At 37.5% G+C, this 21,808-nt stretch overlaps 1 protein-coding gene across 1 annotated transcript in view; it reads right to left on the bottom strand.

The window, feature by feature from the left end:
- The window catches only part of COL21A1 (collagen type XXI alpha 1 chain), a 201,884-nt gene that overhangs the window by 127,482 nt on the left and 52,594 nt on the right, over positions 1 to 21,808 (bottom strand). The window contains exons 4-5 of the mRNA XM_081524368.1: positions 15,978 to 16,089; positions 10,492 to 11,043 (exon numbers count right to left, since the gene is read on the bottom strand). Coding sequence (XP_081380494.1) covers positions 10,492 to 11,043; positions 15,978 to 16,089 — 664 coding nt within the window. The remainder of the gene's footprint in view (positions 1 to 10,491; positions 11,044 to 15,977; positions 16,090 to 21,808) is intronic.

The raw sequence follows: 21,808 nt of genomic DNA, 5'->3' as shown, positions 1-21,808 counted from the left end.
TGTTTATTTGACCTATATGCAGAGTACATCATGAGAAATGCTGGGCTGGATGAAGCACAAGCTGGAATCAAGATTGCCAGGAGAAATATTGATAACCTCAGATATGCAGATGACACCACCCTTATGTCAGAAAGCAAAGAGGAATTAAAGAGCCTCTTGATGAAAGTGAAAGAGGAGAGTGAAAAAGTTGGCCTGTTGGCTTAAAATTCAACATTCAGAAAACTAAGATTTTGGCATCTGGTCTCATCACTTCATGGCTAATAGATGGGGAAACAGTGACAGACTTTATTTTCGGGGGCTCCAAAATCACTGGTGATGGTGATTGCAGCCATGAAATTAAAAGATGCTTGCTCCTTGGAAGAAGACCTGTGACCAACCTAGACAGCATATTAAAAAGCAGAGACATTACTTTGCCAACAAAGGTCTGTCTAGTCAAAGCTATGGTTTTTCCAGTAGTCATGTATGGATGTGAGAGTTGGACTATATAGAAAGCTGAGCACTGAAGAACTAATGCTTTTGAACTGTGGTGTTGGAGAAGACTCGTGAGAGTCCCTTGGACTGCAAGGAGATCCAACCAGTCCATCCTAAAGGAGATCAGTCCTGAATATTCATTGGAAGGACTGATGCCGAAGGTGAAACTCCAATACTTTGGCCACCTGATGCAAAGAACTGACTCATTAGAAAAGACCCTGATGCTGGGAAAGATTGAAGGAGGGAGGAGAAGGGGATGACAGAGGACAAGATGGTTGGATGTCTTCACCAACTCAACGGACATGAGTTTGGGTAAACTCCAGGAGTTAGCGATGGACAGGGAGGCCTGGAGTGCTACCGTCCATGGGGTTGAAAAGAGTCGGATACGACTTAGTGACTCAACTGTACTGAGCCACCAGGGAAGCCAGACGTTAACAAGATATGGGATTAACATACTAATTAATAATGAACACATTTTTCCAGATCTCACCTGGCCTAGTTTAGAAGTGCCTATTCAATCCAATTCTACTTGTTAGATTGTTTGTAAGCCACCCCTCTGCAGAAGTCACATATTTTATTGATAACTGGGGAATTTTATATGGAGATTTGCAGTCAGAGACTGAAAGCAATTTTACTGATCCAGATCCAATAATCCAGTAAAATATAGTTGTCTATGATGCCCCTCTGTACAGCTCAGATCTACGCAAGCCAGCTCCTTTAAACTTTCCTGAATTGAACTTGGCCTTAATGGTAAGGCAAATGTGAGTATAGGTGTCACTGACACACATTCCTCAATGACATTCAGTGGCAGTTTAATAATTTGCCTTTCTGAATGTCTGTTATATAATATCATGTAATGTACAAGTCATAGAAAAGGTGAAACATCCACCATGGTTTCAGTTTCAATTTAGTACTAAGACTGTAATAACTTAGACTCCATCTCATCATATTGGAAATACAATAAAATAGCAATAGGAAATCCTAAATAAATTATCCAAGCAGAAGTTCATTTACCAAAGCCCAGATTCACAAAACTTCTTTTCTCATCACAGATTAAATGATCTCATCCTTTTAACCAGCAAGCAATACAACTGTCTTGAAATACAGATTGATTTAAAGTCAACAGTACTTCATCAGAGGAAGATGTCTACCAAACACATGACTGACAGACAATGGGACCAGTAAGCATAGATTTTTCTAGGACTCCTTTCAGTGGTGAGTCAAGGGAACCAATAAACTCCAATTAGCCTTAAGTACAACATGTGCACAACCCAGAAAAGTAAAAATCTTTTTCACCAGTGAGTAGTCTCACTAACATAGAATGTATTATTTTTCAACAATAAAAAAAATATAAGGAATGGAAATCCATCCTTGGCTTAGAAAATAAAGGGTAATTACAAAAATAACTCATCTGATTTTGTCAGTTTTCATTTTAAAAGCATTGATTACGTGATGAGATGTTAAGTTATTCCTTTCTCTGATTGAATACTAGAGATGGAGAAAGGTAGCACATTTTACCTTTATGCAAATCCAGACAATAGTCTGTATCCCATTCCTATAACTCATTGTTTGCTCCTTCTTTTTTTCATTTTTAACTTAATGAGAAGAACTTTTGTTAAATATTACAGTTATGCATCATTTTAACATGCTAACTCTATTGTTTATTTAACAGATATCCAGTCATCTTAAAATGTCTCTCCGTTGCTCTAGACTCTAGCATACTGATAATAATGTACACAATATGTGGTCTCTTTCCTCTCGCATCGATAGGGCTGACCTCTGTAACCAGTAGGAAAGACACTGCTGTCCTCCTGGCTCTCCTGGATGACTCACTCTGGGGAAGCCATTCGTCATGTTGCAAGGATGCTCGAACAGCTCCTTGGAGATGTTTACTGGCCCAGGAACTGAGACCTCCTGCCAACAACAGCACTGACTCGCCAACCTTGTGAGTGAGTCACCTTAGAAGGAGACCTCCAGCCCCAGTCAATCCTGCAGCTGACTGCCTCCCCAACTGATATCTTGACTGCTTTCCTTGAGAGAACCTGAGTCAGGATCACTCCGCCCAGCTTTGCCCATGTTCTTGATCCACAGAAACTGTATGAGATAATAAATGCTATTATTATTTAATCCAAATACAAGATAAAATGAATGAAATGAAATGAAAATAAGGCCTCTATTACCAAAGTTGGAGTCAGTCAATTAGCCTAAGATCATATTTAGAAAGAGTGATATTGACCAAGTCAAGAACCAAATTCAAATCTGGTTCTGACTCCAGAGATTGGGCTAGACCACCAAATATATTCACATGGCCTCAGGTTTATAGAAAAAACTATCAAGTGCTTTATTTTAATGTAATTGCATTGTGCTTACTGAATTTTTTAAACTTTTTTATTAAGATACAACCTACATTCAGTAAAATGCCTTGATCTACTCTATGAATAATACTATGATGTACTTATCCCTTTTCCTGTGAACAATCATTTGAGTTGTTTTCAGTTTGGGGCTGCTTTAAATAAAGCTGCTATGAACATTCTTGAATAGTCTTTTGGTGAATATATGAACTTATTTCTCACAGTTAAATATTAATATCTAGAAGTAGAACTGCTGTTTCATAAGATAGCAGCATGCTCTGACGTAATAGATGCCAAAGACTTTTCCAAAGTGATTGTATAATTTTCACTCCTATGGGCAGGCCAACAGTCATTTAAAATGATGTTATAATAATAAAATATGTCATTAAGTGATATGCATTATATAAATAACATTTTAGAGAGAGAGAAAGAATGGGAGAGTGAGCTACTTATATAAGCTTTAAACATTCCTAAGAAAATTATTCTGAATATTTTCTATTCTTTCTTTGCTAGAAATAATGAACTGAACGTACACAGCTGCATTTAGATCCAATCATAAACCCCGAGAGCAAGGTCTGCGTGCTATAATTCGAATATTTTCTGAATCATACCATACCATAGTCATATTACTTTTTCAAATTTAATACTCATCATTGGTTTTCACATGAAATATAAACATATCATATTTCTTTATTAGAAACTTAGCTCTAGTCTCTCTAATTAAATAAATGGAAAATCCATATTTTTGCATACACTACAAGCCCTTGACAATGTAGATTGTCACCAGTTCAGATCAGATTTAAATTCTTTTAATCTACAGATAGAAAACAAAATGATTCCCCTGAATATTCAATGAGCTTTTATGAAATATTACCCCTCATCAAATCCCATCTGCCAAACTTCACCCCACCTCTGACCTCTCATTTTCCTGTGCCCCATCGCTTTGGTCATGAATTCAAGCACATATGTACCAATAGTGGAGAGGCAGAGGGAAGGAAATGAGTTTCATGTGAGGGCAGAGAAATTAATCACATGCTTGTTATGAAATCATGTAATCATGAAATACTATCTCTGAAAGCAATTCAGTTGTCCTGGCCATGGCTCCTGATATGTGTATCTTTACCTTTTGTGGCTTCCATTGAAATGCAAGTTAAACAGAGTAGGGAAGAGTAGTATACCAGGCCGCTATTAGTATTATGCCTTGAATTAGATAATCAAATTATCCAGCAATCTGCAAGCAAAGAGTCTCCAAAATGTGAATAATTTCAACAAGAGAAAAAGAAATTCAGAAGTCCTGAACATCACTCCAAATTAAAGTACACTGTGGTGGAGAGCACTGGAAGGAAAAAAGCCCCAATGCTTTTGGGGATGAAAAACACCAGAGTTCCACTTAGGGAAGCCAGCTCTCTTTCTCACTCCCCTCTCATCTCTCTAAGAACACATGGCTACATTTGCACAGCTAATTGCCTTTGGACTTCTGGTCCCTCTTGAGTCCACACCATACACTCTTTTAAGAAACAGATATATTTCCTGCTTCATCCAAAATCACGATGGTGGAAAAAGGAATGGTAAAAATACACAGACTGTCTCTAGGTCCTGCTCTTTTAACTGTCTTCTCCCGGGCACAGGCGAGTTCAGCTCACCTGAATCAAAATATGGGTCCTGAAACCAAGTCCTTCAAGCCACAAGCTATTGGAAGCCCTTGTAGATACTTAAGGATGGTACCTTCCAAAGCATAAGGGGAAATCACTTTCTTTTCCATCCTCATTCTATTGCATCAAGGCCATGCTTGGCTGACTCATAAAAACAACAGAAGAATGATGTCAGCAAGATAGCAGAATAGAAAGTCACAACAACCATTCCCTAACTGAAATGCAGATTTAACAATGATATATGGGCCAAAATATCTTTATGAACATTCCATATTCCAGTCAGGAAGTTGAAGTTCCCCAGATGAGCACAAAAATAAGAATAACATCTTGACGTAGGCAATCAGAGTGATTTCACCCTGCCCACATCAATTCCCTCTCCAGGATGACACAAATAAGTACCAAGAGAGATGCCCTTGTTTATAATGACTGCGCAGCGAGGAAGAAAGAAAAACGGAGCATGCATCTAACGCTCCAGCTTTCAGAGAGACTGCAGAGATGGAGAGACTAGGGTCTGCCTTGGCTCATTTGCAGCACTGATGGGACCAGATCAACTGAATGCCTGGGGACTGCAGGGAGCGAATGAGAGTGTGAGGGTGGCTTGTTGTGACATGGCTCTGCATGGCCAGGAGAAGACACACAGCTGGAAACTTCTCCCACAGGAAGAGAAAAGAGTGGAGCATGCATCCAGCTTTTCAAAGGGCTGCCTGAGGGAATGATGTTGGTCTCACCTGACTGATGATGCTGACAAGGAGCCAGCACACCTGGACACCTGGCGGCCACTAAGAACTAGGAAGAGGGGGGGATCCTGTAAAACTAGAGGGCTTGAAGCGTTACAGGAAAATACCAAATGGAGTGAAAGATGATGAGCTTCTGAAAAAGAAACCCGTCTCACTAATTAACAAATTGCATACACAGTCCCAGTGGTTTCAAAATCTCTAGCCAGGCTGATCGCTGAGGGACTTCCACTGGGCAAAGCCTGTTGGTAAAGACTGGGAAAAGTGATTGCTTTTTCAAATGTGTGAATCTCAAAACAAAACTATGAGATATATGACTCACTCAAAGGAACATAATAACTCTCCAGATACTGACCCTGAAGAAAGGGAAGTATGTTATCTGACAAAGAGTTTAAAATAACCATCATGAGATGCTCTGTGAGCTCAAGGACATGACGCATGAACAAAATGAGAATATCAAAAAAAAGACAGAAAATATAAAGGAGAACCAAACTGAAATTTTGGAACAGAAAAACACAATAATTGAACCAGAAAACCGACTAAGGGGGTTAAAAGTCAGCCTTGATCAAGTAGAAGAAAGAATCAGTAGACTTGAAGACAGGTCCTTTGAAATTATCCAGGTAGAGGATCAAAAATTTTGAAGAATGACAAAAATTGAAGAAAGCCGAAGTGACTCATGCCCACCATCTAGTAGACCAATATATAGATTATAGGAGTTGCAGAAGAAGAGATAAAGAAGCAGAGCTTATTTAAATAAATAATAGCCAAATTTTTCTCAAATCTAGGAAAGGAAGCAGACATCCAGATTCAAGAACTGAAAGAAATCCACAACTGGACACATTATAATCAAATTTTCAAAAACAAGGATAAAGAGAAAATTTTGAAATCATTAACAGAAAAGCAACTCACTATGTACAGGGTACCCCATAATCCAGTCACCAGATTTCTGAGTAGAAATACTGCAGGCCACAAAGGAATGGGATGCTATATTCAAAGCGTTCAAAGAAAAAAACTGCCAACCAAAAATAACATACCTGGCAAACTTGTCATTCAAAATAGAAAGAAAAATAAATACTTTTCTAGATTAAGAAAAAGCTCATCACCACTAGGCCTGCCTAACAAGAAATACTAGAGAGGTCCTTCAAATTGAAAGGATATTAAGCAGCAACACAAAAGCACTGGAAAGTATTTGCTGGTAAAGGTAAATATAGAGACATATTCAGAATACTGTAACACTGTAACAGTGGTATTTAAATCACTTTTAATTCTGATATAGAAAACTGAAAATATATTAATGGATACACAATATAAGATGATATAATTTGTGGCATCATTAAAAAGTGTAAAGGGGCAGAAAAACATAAAAAATAGAGTTTCTTAAGTTATTAACTTAAAATAGATTGATATAACTATATGATGTTTTCTATATCAGAGGAAACTAGCATGCTACAGTCCATAGTGTTGCACAGAGTCAGAAACGACTGAGTAGGCATGCCTGTGTTACACAGTAACCCCAAACAAACTACCTATATACAAAAGTAAATTAAAAAGGAATTTGCATGTCACTACAAAAATCAATAAAACACAAAAGACAATAGGAAGAGAGAAAAGAGGAATTTTTAAAAAGTCAGAAAAAAATTAATAAATGACAACATTAAATCATTCCCTATCAGTAGTTACTTCAGATGCGAATTAATTAAAATCCCCCCAAAAAGGCATAGACTAGCTAGATGGATTTTAAAAAGCAATATTCATGCTGTCTATAAGAAATTTACTTTAGAATTAAGGACACACGTAGGATAAAAGTAAAGGGGTAAAGGGATGGAAAAAAGATACTCCATACAAAAGTTTACCAAGAGAACAAAAATGGTGACAAAATAGACTTTAAGTCAAAAATCTCTCAAAAGAGACAGGGAAGGACATTATATATACATAATAAAAAATGGTTAATTTGCCAGCAAAACATATGAATTATAAATATATATGCAATCAACATTACAGCATCCAAATATATGAGGCAAACGTTGACAAAACTGAAGGGGTAGACAGCAACCCAATAACAGTAAGGGATTTCAATGTTCCAGTTTTAATAATGAATAGAATATTCAGACAGAAGGTCAACAGAACAGAAGAACTTGAACAACACTATAGACCAAATGAATCTAATAGGCATATGTAGAACACACTCCCCACCCCCATCACGGCCACAGCAGCAGGATACACATTCTTCTCAAGCACAGATGAAACAGTCTCCAGGATAGGTAACACGTTAGGTTAAAAAAAAAAATAAGCCTTAACAAATTTAAGAAGATTGAAATCATACCAGGTACATTTTCCAATCACAATTGAATGATATTAAAATAATTTTATTATTTTATTTTATTGATATTTTTCATTAATATGCCAGGAGGAAGACTTGAAAATTCACAAATATGTGGAAATTAATACACTCTTGAACAATCCTTAAATCAAATAAGGATTTGACTTATTTGACAGAAGATATCTTGATACAAACAAACTGTAAAATGCTACATACCAAAACATATGGGATGCAGCAAAAGCAGTACTGAGAAGGACATTCATAGCAATAAAAATAATACAGATCTCAAATAAACAGCCTACCTTTACAAGTCAAAAGAACTAAAAAAGGACAAACTAAGCCCAAATTGAAAGAAATACTCTCCAATGTATAAAGAAACCATTTTCCATCACTTTTAGGTGGTCTTGAAATAAGGAACATATTGAACAACACACCTTCAAGGAAACAGTAGATTCATGAAGATGAAATAATCTATGCAGGAACAAAGAGGTGGATGATATTTTGTTCATCCTGGATCAACAACAGTAGAATATAAAAGGGAACAACCCTATATGCTAAACATCTCAAAATAGAAGTTAACTATTTGTCAAAAAAAAAGGTGAGTTAGTCAAATAATCTAACACAAATACATAATTTGAGGCTGCTGCAATACAGCAGTGCATTAATTTAGTGCATTAATCACAATGTAATACAGTATGAAATGTCAAGTGCAAAAAACTCATATCTTCCACAAGTACAACTTCAAAATGTACATTTTAAAAGATGTCTATTGTACAGTGAATATGTGAACTGAATAGACACAGACATTACTTACATTCTTTTTCTGAGTGTTGATGAAGAAATATTTGGCAAGATTTCAAATTTGATTTTTTTTTACAGATCAGACTTTTTAGCTGAAAGAAGCTTTACCCCTTCACACACAGCTACTCTTTCATGTATATTTTTAAAAATTTAAATACAGAGATGCATTTATCAAAATGCAGATCTTCAGGAAAAGTCTATGAAGCAAATACTAAACAGACATATTTAATCAAATTTATATTTTAGGATTAAAATGAATGGTAACCGTAATTTTACCATGGAAAGTCTATTTTAATAATGAAGTATACCTAACTTCAAAGTGAAAGATTTCTAACTAATCAAACAACACATTAAAAATCTAAATTCCTTTGACCTGTTCAACACAATAAGAGTCAACACAGTCTTACTGTTAGAGAATCATAAAAAGAATAGCTGTACTGAGCATTTGTATTTCCTTATTAGTACCTTTTTAAAAGTTTTATTATAGAAAATACTTAATTTTCTATGCTCTTTGTTTTGAAGTGGTTTCTTAAAATATTAGTAGATAATCTAAAAACTTTGAAGTGTTTTTCTCTACCACAGTCCCCTCAAATACAAAGAAATTGTTTTCTAAGTCACAATCATGTAGAAATTTTTCTATCAAAAGTGAACCAAACAATTTTTAGATTTTTTTGTAGGTAAACTGGGAAAAAACATTTCCATTTTCATGAATATGATTTTAGGTAGATGGCACATTAAATGCCTATAATATTGAAAATAAATGATATGAATAAATTATTCTCCCCCCAAATAATGTGAACACAAGCATGTCTGTACTCTAACAGGTTTAATGTTCACCAAAAACTGGAACTTTCCCATATTTTATGGGATGATGTAAACAAAATTAACTCCAGTATCTTATGGAATGATGTAAACATAATTAATAGGCTAGCAAGCACTATATTTTCAAAGGTTTCCTCATTGCTGGTGGGAGTTTGTTTTTCTCAAGTGAAGTTTTTAAGATTCTTCAAAAGTTTTAAAAATGTTAGAAATTAAATATTTGTTTTCTGTTTTCTTTAATTCCCATTCACAATTAGGTACAGGAATATTCAGTTATTTGTATTAGATAAACTTAAAGTGAAGCCACTCAGTCGTGTCTGACTCTTTGCAACCCCATGGACTGTAGCCTACCAGGATCCTCCATCCATGGGATTTTCCAGGCAATAGTACTGTAGTGGGTTGCCATTTCCTTCTCCAGGGGATCTTCCCAACCCAGGGATCGAACCCGGGTCTCCCGCATTGTAGACAGACGCTTTACCATCTGAGCCACTAGGGAAGTTTAGAAAAACTTAGGAATAAACCAAATATACAAAAATGGAGAAAATCTAAATAAATAATCTTAAAAGATTATATGCTATAATATCAATAGACCATTAAAATCATACATATAGTAATATAGTATAAATAATATGAAAAGAGAGTATGAAATTATTTATACAATATTACTCTTACTTAGGCAGTCTTCCCAGGTGGCTCAGACAATAAAGAATTCACTTGCAGTGCAGGAGACCTGGGTTCGATCCTTGGATTGGGAAGATCCCCTGGAGAAGGGAATGGCTACCCACTCCAATATTCTTGCCTGGAGAATCCCATGGACAGAGGAGTTTGGCAGGCTACAGTCCATGGGGTCGTAAAGAGTCAGACACAACTGAGAGACTAAGTGCACACGCACACACACACACACACACACACACACACCACATCCTTATTTAGGTACATGAATAAACTCTCAAACACTCTGAAATCAAAAAAGACTAGAATGAAAAAGGCAAAACCTTGCTAACAGGAATGATATAATAATATATGATTTACATATATTTTCATTCTTTATGTATCTTAACATTCTGTGACCTCCACAATAAACACATTGTATCTGAAAGGAAAACACACACAAAAAATCACAAAATATTATATCCTCCAACTGTAGATTTTACAAGAAAGCAATTGTTCCCCAAAACAAAATTTATCCAGAATAACTCTAACACAGAAATATGTGCTCACTTCAATTCTGACTTAACTCGTCTGACATTGAATATAACTATCTCCCCTACCGTAAACGAACAGGTTATACAAAACTGTAAGAAACTCATTCTTACTTGTTTCCACATTATATTAAGGCTTACCTTCACAAAGTTTCTGCTTCATCACCTCCCTTATTTTGGATATTGCAATATAGTCTTCCACATAGAACACATAGGTAGATGGAGGTTTGTTGGCAATAGCTCTAAGCTCTGCCTCTTCTGTTTCTGACCCAACACCAATGGCAAATAACGTTATTCTGCTGTCTCTTGCTGCTTCTGCAGCATCCTTGACTTCATCTTGGGATTTACCATCCGTAAGGACTACTGCTATCTTAGTCAGAAATCGTGAGGACTTGGCAAAAAGATAATCAAGGGCAAACTGGATGGCCTTTCCAGTCCGTGTGTTTCCTCCCAAGTAATGTATTGACTCCATGGCTACCATCAAGTTCTCTCCGGATTCATGGCTCCCCAGGGGAATCTCCAGAACCGGGTAGTCACTGTACTGGACCACGCCAACCTGAATAAACTTCGGTCCTATGTCAAAGTTCTTTGTGATATTGACAAGCCACTTTTTCACTATTTCAAAGTTTTCTGGGCCAACACTGTAAGAGCCATCCAAGATGAAAACTAAATCTGTTGGAGCAGTACGACAACCTAAGTGAGAAAGAAAATCATCAGAGTGCATGTGTTACATAAAAAACAGAGAGAAGAAGGTTTCAAATGCATGAATTTTTAATGAACCAGATTGGGGAATCCTTTCACAATGGATATGCATATAAAGTCACCACAGTGTATACCTTAAATATCGTACAATTTTACATATCAATTATATTGAATACCTCAATAAAGCTGAAAATTTTTAAAGTAAAAGATATAGTAAGCAGTTTATAAGAGTCTTGTGAAGATTAATGTGAGACACTGCTTAACTCATGAAAATGCTTTATAAATGAGGGCTATGATTTTTGTTGATATTTTTGAATTATCTTATTTTAAGGATTAATGAATGAGTCAGCTTTAAAATCAGAGATTAAAAAAATGGATGCTTGCATTGTTGGTGGGAATGTAAATTGATACAGCCCACTACAGAGAATAGTATGGAGATTCCTTAAAAAACTAGGAATAAAACTACCATATAACCCAACAATCACACTATGGGGCATATACTCTAAGGAAACCACAACTGAACAAGACCCATGTACCCCACTGTTCATTGCAGCACTATTTACAATAGCTAGGACATGGAAGCTACCTAGATGTCCACTGACAGATGAATGGATAAAGAAGTCGTGGTACATATACACAATGGTGTATTACTCAGTCATGTACAGAAACACATTTGAGTTAGTTCTAATGAGTTGGATGAACCTGGAGCTTATTATACACAGTGAAGTCAGAAAGAGAAAAATAAATATCATATATTAATGCATATATATGGGATCTAGAAAGATGGTACTGATGAACCAATTTGCAGGGCAGCAGTGAAGACACAGAGTTGGAGGGCTTCCCCAGTGGCTCAGACGGTAAAGAATCTGACTTCAATGCAGGAGACCTGGGTTCGATCCCTGGGTTGGGAAGATCCCCTGGAGAAGGAAATGGCTACCCACTCCAGTGTTCTTGCCTGGAGAATTCCATGGACAGAGGAGTGTGGCAGGCTAGTCCATAGGGTCGCAAAGAGTCAGACATGACTGAGTGACTTGCCCTTTCATTTTCAGTGCAGACACAGACATGAAGAACAGACTTGTAGACACAGTAGAGGAAGGAAAGGGTGGGACAGATTGAGAGAATAGCATTAGAACATACGTACATTTACATTTACAACTACCATATGCAAAACAGATAACCGGTGGGGATTTGCTGTATGAGGCAGGGAGCTCAAACCTGGTGACCTATGACAACCTACAGGGGTGGGATGGGATGGGAGTTGGGAGGGAGGTTCAAGAGGGAGGGATAATATGCATACCTATGACTGACTCATACTGATGTATGGCAGAAACCAACACAACCTGGTAAAGCAATTATCCTCCAGTTAAAATAAATAAAAATTTTTTAAATGATAAATAAAAAAAAAATGGATCCTACATATGAATATGACATCTAGATATCTCTTTGTAGGGGCAGGTATTGTTATAAAGCAACATTTTCTTCTATTTCTCCAGAGCATAAATGAAACCACAAAAATTTTAATAAATAAATGCATCATTTTCAGCTATACACTAACATCATTATCAATGAAATGTGTTTAGTTAAGTGCTAATCTGAAATATTTATAAAAATACATATAAGCCAATGAATAGGGAAAGAAACTAAAAACAAACTTTCTGCCAACTTCAGGACTCAACTAGCCAGCAAAGGCACACACATTCCTAATATAGTTGAGAAAATTTATATGAACCAAGATCATGAAAGCAGTCATTTGTGCACTGCACACAGAACGAACGTTTAAAGGTCTGATCAGTCATCTTCAGCCACTTATATAGTAACACATTCCTCATGTGAAGTGAATCTAGTTCAAAGGGATAAAGCCATTCCTTTCTCCGTAAAAATAAAGACTTATTAAGATACCAGGAATCATGTGAAATCAGCACATCTTTGAGTTCTACCAAGAAAAAACACTATCTGTGGTACAAGTTATGCCCAGATGTACACACACGTGAAAAGAACAAAAAACAAAAGCTTTTTTAACTCTCTTTTCCACAGTACACAACACGCTTTTAACCCTATTTCATTCTTTCAGTGGGTTTATAGCGAATACCTGCTCTCTAGGGACTGGCTTCACCTGAGATATGTCTAAAAGCTCCCAGCCTAGTAAGACAGACAACCGGCTAGTTAGAGAAAGAAAAAGAATTATGAGAACATGCAGGAGGAGGTGGCAATCTAATTGTGGAAAGCCAGGGGTGGTTTTGTGGGAAAGCAGACAGGCAGCCTGAGACCAGAAAGCAGAGTTTTATCCAGGTCAAGAGGAGGACAGTCTACTCAGAAGGAACAGCAAGTGCACAGTTCAGGAGGTGAGAGACAGACCCAGCCCCATAGACAAGCTGGTTTGTCTGGGTAATTCTGCGGTCAGCAGAGAGCACGGGGAGGAAGAGCCGCACCTGCGGCCCGCTTCTCTAATTTTGCACTTAAAGCAGCAAAAATACTATTGCTTATGGCTCACAGGACAAGGATGCTGTGTCCTTGGAGAGGATGATTGGAAGAGGAGGAGGTGAGTCGAGGGAGTGAGAGACAAATTTTAAGTCTTGTGATTTTACTCAGATGAGATGCTATAGGACATCATGGTGGAGTCGTCATGCAGAGGGGTGTGAAGGACACTGTTTCAGTAACCTCTGTCATGGGGACCGTCGCCAGACTTCAGGGCAGGAACTGCAGAAATGGGATTCTGCCCAGAGACAAACTGTCTAACCCAAGGGAACTCAGTTCTCCTGTTATCTCTGGAGGCTGGCTGAGGATGACAGGGTTACGCTGCTATTGGTGTTTTGAGGGAGAGACAGGACAGGAAGGCTGTGTTTGCTGGCTCTTCAAGGTTGCCCTTCTTTGATACTGTGAAGCTCGTTACGCCGGGAACTGCGAGTGTTTGCGTACCTCTTGCTTCAGTGGTCATAAACTTGTACAGGGTTATTCTTGGCCCTTTCTACTCCAGTCCAGAGCCATGGGGCATATATTTCATAACTGCAAGATTAGCCAAGAGGATGGACACAAAAGCAAGTACTGCCATTTATAAACCCCAGATGAAATACAACCCTGAGAGACCTCCTTGTAAGAGAGGTGAATCACCAGAGTCACAGGAAAGGAACGCACTGAAGACAAAAGTGTTAGTGTGAGTCGCTCAGTCACGGCTGACTCTTTGCGACCCCATGGACTGTAGCCCCCCAGGCTCCTCTGTCCATGGAATTCTCCAGGCAAGAATACTGAGGTGGGGAGCCATTTCCTTCTCCAGGAGGTCTTCCTGACCCAGGGATTGAATCCGGGTTTCCTGCACCGCAGGCAGATTCTTCACTGTCTGAGTCTCCGGGGAAGCCCACTGAAGATGAAAAGCAGGGTTCTAATATGAACTCCAGCTCTAACCAGATGTATGACACTGTGCAAAGCCCATGCAGTTTATGAATTTATTTTCCTACTCAAGAAACAAAGGGTGCCTACCTCATGGAGTGCGTGGGTGGAGTGAAATATGAAAGCATTCTGCAAACATTAAATAGTATTGTTTTAATAAATTTTAAGTCAAGGTGAATCAAGTTGCCAAACCTGATTTTACCATTAGAGGAACATTAATTCACTTATAATAGAGAGTTTATACTTATGAGTTCTAAAATATGAATATAAACACACTTTTTAAAAATTTTTATTTATTTATTTTAATTGGAGGACAATCACTTCACAACATTGTGGTGGCCCCTGCCGCACAGTGACACAAATCAGCCATGGAGCACATGCACCCCCCAATCCTGAACCCCCTCCCACCTCCCTCCACACCCCATCCCTCTGGGTTGTCCCAAAGCACCGGCTTTGAGTGCCCTGCTTCAGGCATCCAGCTTGCACTGTTCATCTATTTTACATATGGTAGTATACACATTTCAATGCTATTCTCTCATATCATCCCACCCTCGCCTTCTCCCAGATAATCCAATAGTCTGTTCTTTACATCTGTGTCTCTTTTGCTGCCTTGCATATAGGATCATTGTCACTGTCTTTCTAAATTCCATATATATGTGTTAATATACTGTATTGGTGTTTCTCTGACTTACTTCACTCTGTATAATAGGCTCCAGTTTCAGCCACCTCATTGGAACTGACTCAATGGGTTCTTTTTATAGCTGAGTAATATTCCATTGTGTATATGTACCACAACTTCTTTATACATTCATCTGCCACCAGATATCTAGGTTGCTTCCATGTTCTAGTTACTGTAAACAGTGCTGCAATGAATGTTGGGGTATATGTGTCTCTTCCAATTCTGGTTTCCTCAGTGTGTATGCTAGGATGCCTGTAAAAGATGACCTGGAGAGCAGAATGACAATTAGCAGCCTTTGGGACTTCCCTAGTGGGGCAGTGGCTAAGGCTCCTCCTCCCACTTCAGGGGAGCAGATTCAGTCTCTCCTCAGGGAACTAAGATCCCGCATGCCCCAAGGTGCGGTCAACAAACAGACAAAACCCAGCCTTCCTTCTCCCATGCAAGCTTTCCTACAGGCAAACAGAGTAATAGTCAACACACTGAGCTGTCACTAGGCTAAGTCATTTATATGCCTATGTTATTTACATAGATTATCTTGTTATCTCTATGAGACAGGTTCACAGGATGGTCCTGATAATCAATCCTGTGAGTAGGTACTTTATCTCCATATCATGAAGCTTGTATAAATGACTGAACAAGGGTGGGTTAATACTACCATAGAATTTTCTTAAAATGACTTCTGATAGCTTTTCCTCCCAGTTAATGTGTAACATAGAAATTCGTTTATTTCAGGCAAGCACAGCATCAAAGACAGTAAGAATAAGATCCTTAAAGCCAATACTTGGGCTCTTTTTATTTCATTTCCCCAAGCAATGTGTTGATAAAAAAAAAAAAAAAAAAAGACAATGCTGATAATTCTTACTTGATCTTATTTCCCCATCTTCAGCTAATACAGAATTCTGAAGAAGCAGGACCAAAATTATCCAAAGAAATGTAATATGGTGAGCCATCTTTCTGTTTTTGCTGTAGGACTCCTAAAAAGAAATAAAGAGGGAAAAAAAGAAATTTAGATATATTAGAAAAATAAAGACAAATACCTAACAATTATAAGTTTGAATTTGGAAACTACAATATCAGTTAAAGCCCAGTTAATTTTTACTAATCTTGGAATTAACTTATGTGTCCAAATAGCCACATTTCAACTATATTACTGAAAGACAATGAATCAGAGCTGAGGAAGAATGTGATAAATTTTTTAATTCATAATCATCTTGGGAAAGCAAAAACTTCTCTAAAACTTTAAGCTTTGCTCAAAATACTTACTAGAATCTCCTCTTTTAACACAGCCTGTAGAGCCCTATCATGTTCTTTCTATTATCTCAGGGGCAACACATATCCTTCTTTTAAATGTGGATTTGCATTTAAGAAACACACAAAGGGTATCTGGTTAAAAAAAAAAAGTCTGTATGATAAAACTGAATGATGGGATTTCATTTTTTAATGGCTGTAATAATTATGAACAGTAAGATCTACTTTATTTAACTCATCAACACTCAGTTATGTGACTTTAACATGTTTTCTAAGTTAGTCCCGGGACTTCACTCCTGGTTAAAGTGTGTATCATTGCCAAAGACTGTCACTCCCAACAATGAGAACATGTCAGATAAACTGTAGGCTTTTAAAACCCAGCAGAAAAGACGGGGTTTATAGGAACCTAAATGAGCAGAATTCCAAAAGTTATTAATAGGACAGAAAAGATTCAGGGCTTCTTTCATTCCAGGAGGAAGAAGAATTTGCCACAGTATAGAAGTAACGAGTCAAAGTCGGTGTGGCAGACAAGAATTCTGAGAGGCCCCAGCATCAGAGCAAGGGTGCCCTCAGTCAGCAGTTTTCCCCAGGAGCCTTATCTGGGTACATGGAATAGACAAGGAATACAGGGAAAATTGAGAGCAGGATAAAACAAAAAGAGGATAAAACAGGAGAGTCTTTCCCTCTCTCTCCCTCTTCAGGTACCCAGGGAATTCCTCAAATACAAATCCTTATCTTGCTGAAGGTTAGGGGAGAAGCAACAGAACTGAGAAAGGTCCTTCCAAGGCGCACTGGGCCTTCACTACAGGGGAGAGACGCCCCTCAAAAAGCAGAAAGGCAAAGAAAGGATGAGAGAGAACATGGAACTCAAACACAAAAAGTGGAAACTATACTGACAAGCTGAGAGAAATCTCCCAAGTATCTTCCAAGATACGAGAAGAAACAAGAAAATTTTACTCTGATCAGGAGAAAAACACTCAATATAAGCAGATTCAGAGATAAAGAAGGCTGAGCACCAAAGAACTGATGCTTTTAAACTATGGTGTTGGAGAAGATTCTTGAGAGTACCTAGTATTGCAAAAAATCAAACCAATCAATCCTAAAGGAAATCGATTCTGAATATTCATTGGAGGGACTGATGCTGAGGCTGAAGCTCCAATACTTTGACCACCTGATGCAAAGAGCCGACTCATAGGAAAAGACCCTGATGCTGGGAAAGATTGAAAGCAGGAGAAGAAGGGGACAACAGAGAATGAGATGGTTGGATGGCATCACTGACTCAATGGACATGAGTTTGAGCAAGCTCCAGGAGATAGTGAAGAACAGGGAAGCCTGGCCTGCTGCAGTCCATGGGGTCGCAAAGAGTCGGGCACGAATGAGGAACTGAACAACAACAAGAGATGATCTCAATATCAGAAGCACCAAGAAGGATTTATAAAATGACTATGATAAACATGTTAAATGATCTAATGAGTAAGATGGACAACAATATGCAAAAACGTGAAATTTCAAAAGAGGGATACAAACTTAAAAAAAGATGTAAGATGCTTGCAATGCAAATATATATTTAAAAAGAACTAATGCAGTGAGTTTGCATATATCAAAAGAACATAGAACAGTCTTATGGACTCTGAGGGAGAAGGTGAGGGTGGGACGTTCTGGGAGAATAGCATTGAAATATGTATATTATCATATGTGAAACAGAACACCATTCCATGTTCGATGCATGAGACAAATGCTCAGGACTGGGGTAATGGGATGTCCCAGAGGGGTGGGATGGGGAGGGAGGTAGGAGGGGGGTCCAGGAAGGGGAACACATGTAAACCCATGGCTGATTCATGTCAATGTATGGCAAAAACTACTACAATATTGTAAAGTAATTAGCACCCAACTAAAATAAATAAATTTATTAAAAAAAAAGATCAGTAAGCTTGAAGATAAATCAATAGAAATTAGCCAAATTAAACTCAAAGGTGTAGGGAGATGAGTGAGTTATGTAAGCAACAGAGCTTCTGAACTCTGTGGGACAGTATCAAGTGGTCTTCATTTATTAATAGCACCCAAGACATTAGCTTCTCATATGGAAAGAAGAAAGTGAATAAAGAAATATTTTTAAATATAATGGCCAAGAATTTTCCAATTGACAAACCCTGCCAACAATCAGATCAAACAAACCCCAACTAAAATACAAAGTAAGTCACACCTAGGTACATCATAATTATTTGAAAGTTTAAAGAGTAAATTCTTAAAACTAACCAGAGGAAAAAAACACATGATATACAAAGGAACAACAATAAGGATTTTAGATAGAAATTTCATGGTAAAAAATGGGTAATGGATCAGAAAGACATAAAATCTTCAATATGCAGATGTCTGTCACACTTCAGAATACATGAAGAAAAATGGGGGAAAAAATTTTAAATGACAAATTCATATCAAAATGTGAGGTTTCAACATTCATTTATCAGTAATTATTGAATTAGACAAAAAAAATCTGTAAGAGTACATGCATGCATGCTGTCTCTTCAGTCATGCCCAATTCTTTGCAACCCCATGAACTGTAGCCTGCGAGGATCCTCTGTTTATGGGATTCTCCAGGCAAGATACTGGAGTGTGGTACCAAGCCCTCCTCCAGGGGATCTTCCCAACCCAGGGATTGACCCCACATCACTTATGTCTCCTGCATTGGCAGGTAGGTTCTTTACCACTAGTGCCACTTGGTAAGAATGCAAAAGGTTTAAGAAACATTATCAACCAACTTCACCTAATGGACATTCATAGAACGCCCCACCTAACAACGGTAGAACATACATTCTTTTGTTGTACATATGAAAAGTCACCAAACAGACCATATGCTGGAGAAAAAAACAAGCCTCAAATTCCAAAGAAATGAAACCACACGAGTTATGTTCTTTGACCTAAATGACATTAAATTAGAAAAAGAAGGACTTCCCTGACCGCCTAGTGGTTAAGAATCTGACTGACAATGCGGGGGACACAGGTTCAATCCCTGGGACAGGAATATTCCACATGCCGAGGGGTCACAACTGCTGAGCCCACAGGCGCAACTACTGAAGCTTGTGTGCCCTGGAGACCATATTCTGCAACAGAAGTCACCGCAGTGGGGAGCCTGAACACCACAGCTAGAGAGCAGCCCCACTCACAGCAACTGCAGAAAGCCCAAGCACAGGCAGCAGCAAAGGCCCAGCACCACCAGAAATAATGAATTAATTAAGTTTAAATTTTAAATAAAATTAATGCATTTTTTAAAAAGGGAAGAAAATCCTAAAATACTTGGAAATTAACCAGTGTACTTCTAAGTAATTCATGAGTTAAAAAAAAATCAGAGGAAAATCTTAAAACATTTCAACTGATCAATTTTTAAAAAAAAAACAAAAATTTATGATGCATTTAAAGCACTACCAAGAGGGCAAGTTTCACTTTAAAAGCATATTTTGGAAAAGAAGAAAAATGTAAAATCAATATCTAAGCTTCCAGCTTAATAAGCTAAAGAAAGGACAACAAATTAAACCTAAAATATTGAAAAAGAAATAATCAATGAAATAGAAAATTGAAAAACAATAAATATAAAGAGTTAATTTTTTAACAAATAAATATACTTATAAATCCTAGCAAGAATAGTCAAGAAATAAGACATAAAACATATATTACCTGAGTCAGTATTGAAACAAGAGATGACACTACAGAGCCTACAGACCTTAAAGGATAATAAGTAGACAGATGAATTGGTCAAAGTCTTAAGACTGAAAGGGAAAGCCCCTCAGTCGTGTCCAACTATTTGTGACCCCATGGACAATACAGTCCATGGAATTCTCCAGACCAGAATACTGGAGTGGGTAGCCTTTCCCTTCTCCAGGGGATCTTTCCAACCCAGAGATCGAACACAGGTCTCTCGCATTGCAGGTAGATTCTTTACCAGCTGAGCCATAAAGGAAGCCCACTACTTACTGAAACTGATCTAAATTGAAATTATTAAAGAAATTGAATTTTTATTCAAAAATTTTCCCACAAATAAAACTCCAGTGCCAGATAGTTTCACCAGTAATTTCTACCAAACATTAAAAAATAAACAAATACTTTTACGAAGCAAAAATAAATGAAAATAGAGGAAGAGAGAACTCTCCTCAGCTTCTAGTATAAGGCCAACATAACTCTAACAGAAAACTAGACAAAGATATTACAAGAAAAAACTATAGTCCATTATCCTTCATGAGGCAAGGATGTAAAAGTACAGAATGAATCATTAGCAAGTAAAATCTAGCAATATATGAAAAAGATCATGACCAAGTAAGGCTTAGCCCATTGATGCAAGATCATTGAATGTTTAAATCTCAGGGCTCTCCTGGTGGTCCCGTTATTAGGACTCTGCCTTCCGGTGTAGGGGTCACAGGCTCTATGTCTGGTAGAGGAACTAGGATCCCCTATGCCACAGAGCAACTAAGACTATGTGCCACAACCCCTAAACCCCCTGCCTCAACTAGAGAGCCTGTGTGCTGCAAACTACAGAGCCCACGCACTCCGGGTCCCACAAGCTACCTGTGTGCCACAAGGAAGACCCCGCATGCTGCAACTAAGACCCAGGGCAGTCAAAAACAAATAAATAAATTTTTAAAAAATTTAAATCTCAACTGATGTAATTTATAACACTAAGAAAGTAAAAAATATTTGCATAGGCATCACAATTTACACAGCAAATTTATTTAATAAAATTTAGCACCCATGTATGATAAAACCCTCAGTAAACTAAGACTAGGAGAAAATTCTTCAATTTGATGAATGCTATCTATGAAAAATCTATAGCTCAGATCATATTGGGTGGTGAAAGACTAAATGCATTCTCCCCCAAGTCAGTAAAAATTAAGGCCATATTCTCACATTACTTCTATTCAAAAATGTATAGGAAATCCTAGCCAGTGCCACATTCCAAATAAGAAATGAAAGGTATAAAAAACTCTAAGAAAGAATTCAAACTGCAATTATTTACAGACAACATGATTATCTACATAGAAACTTGAAACCTACTAAAACTCTAGTAGAACTAGTAAGTAAATTTAGCAAGGTCACAGGATACAAGGTTAATAGTATATAGGCAACACAATGGGGGATATAATATATGCAACACTATTAAAGTATTCAGTACTATTCAATACTATTAAAGCATCATAAACCTAGAAATAACATTATTGAAAGTTGTGAACAATCTCTACACTAAAATATATAATACATTGTTGAAAAAAATTAAAGGTCAAATAAACAGAGAAATCTATATTCCTGGATTAAAAGACTCAGAATTGGTTACCTCTTTATCCTCCTCAAATTGATCAATAGATTCAACACAATCCCAATCAAATCTTGACCCCACCTCATTTCATATGCAAAAAAAATAGATCTAAAGGTAAAGCTAAAATTACAAGCCTTCTAGAA

The sequence above is a fragment of the Giraffa tippelskirchi genome, chromosome 8 (assembly GCF_054371585.1).
Source record: "Giraffa tippelskirchi isolate mGirTip1 chromosome 8, T2T-mGirTip1v1.2.pri, whole genome shotgun sequence".
NCBI lineage: Eukaryota > Metazoa > Chordata > Mammalia > Artiodactyla > Giraffidae > Giraffa > Giraffa tippelskirchi.
This window is presented reverse-complemented; position numbering and strand designations above follow the sequence as displayed.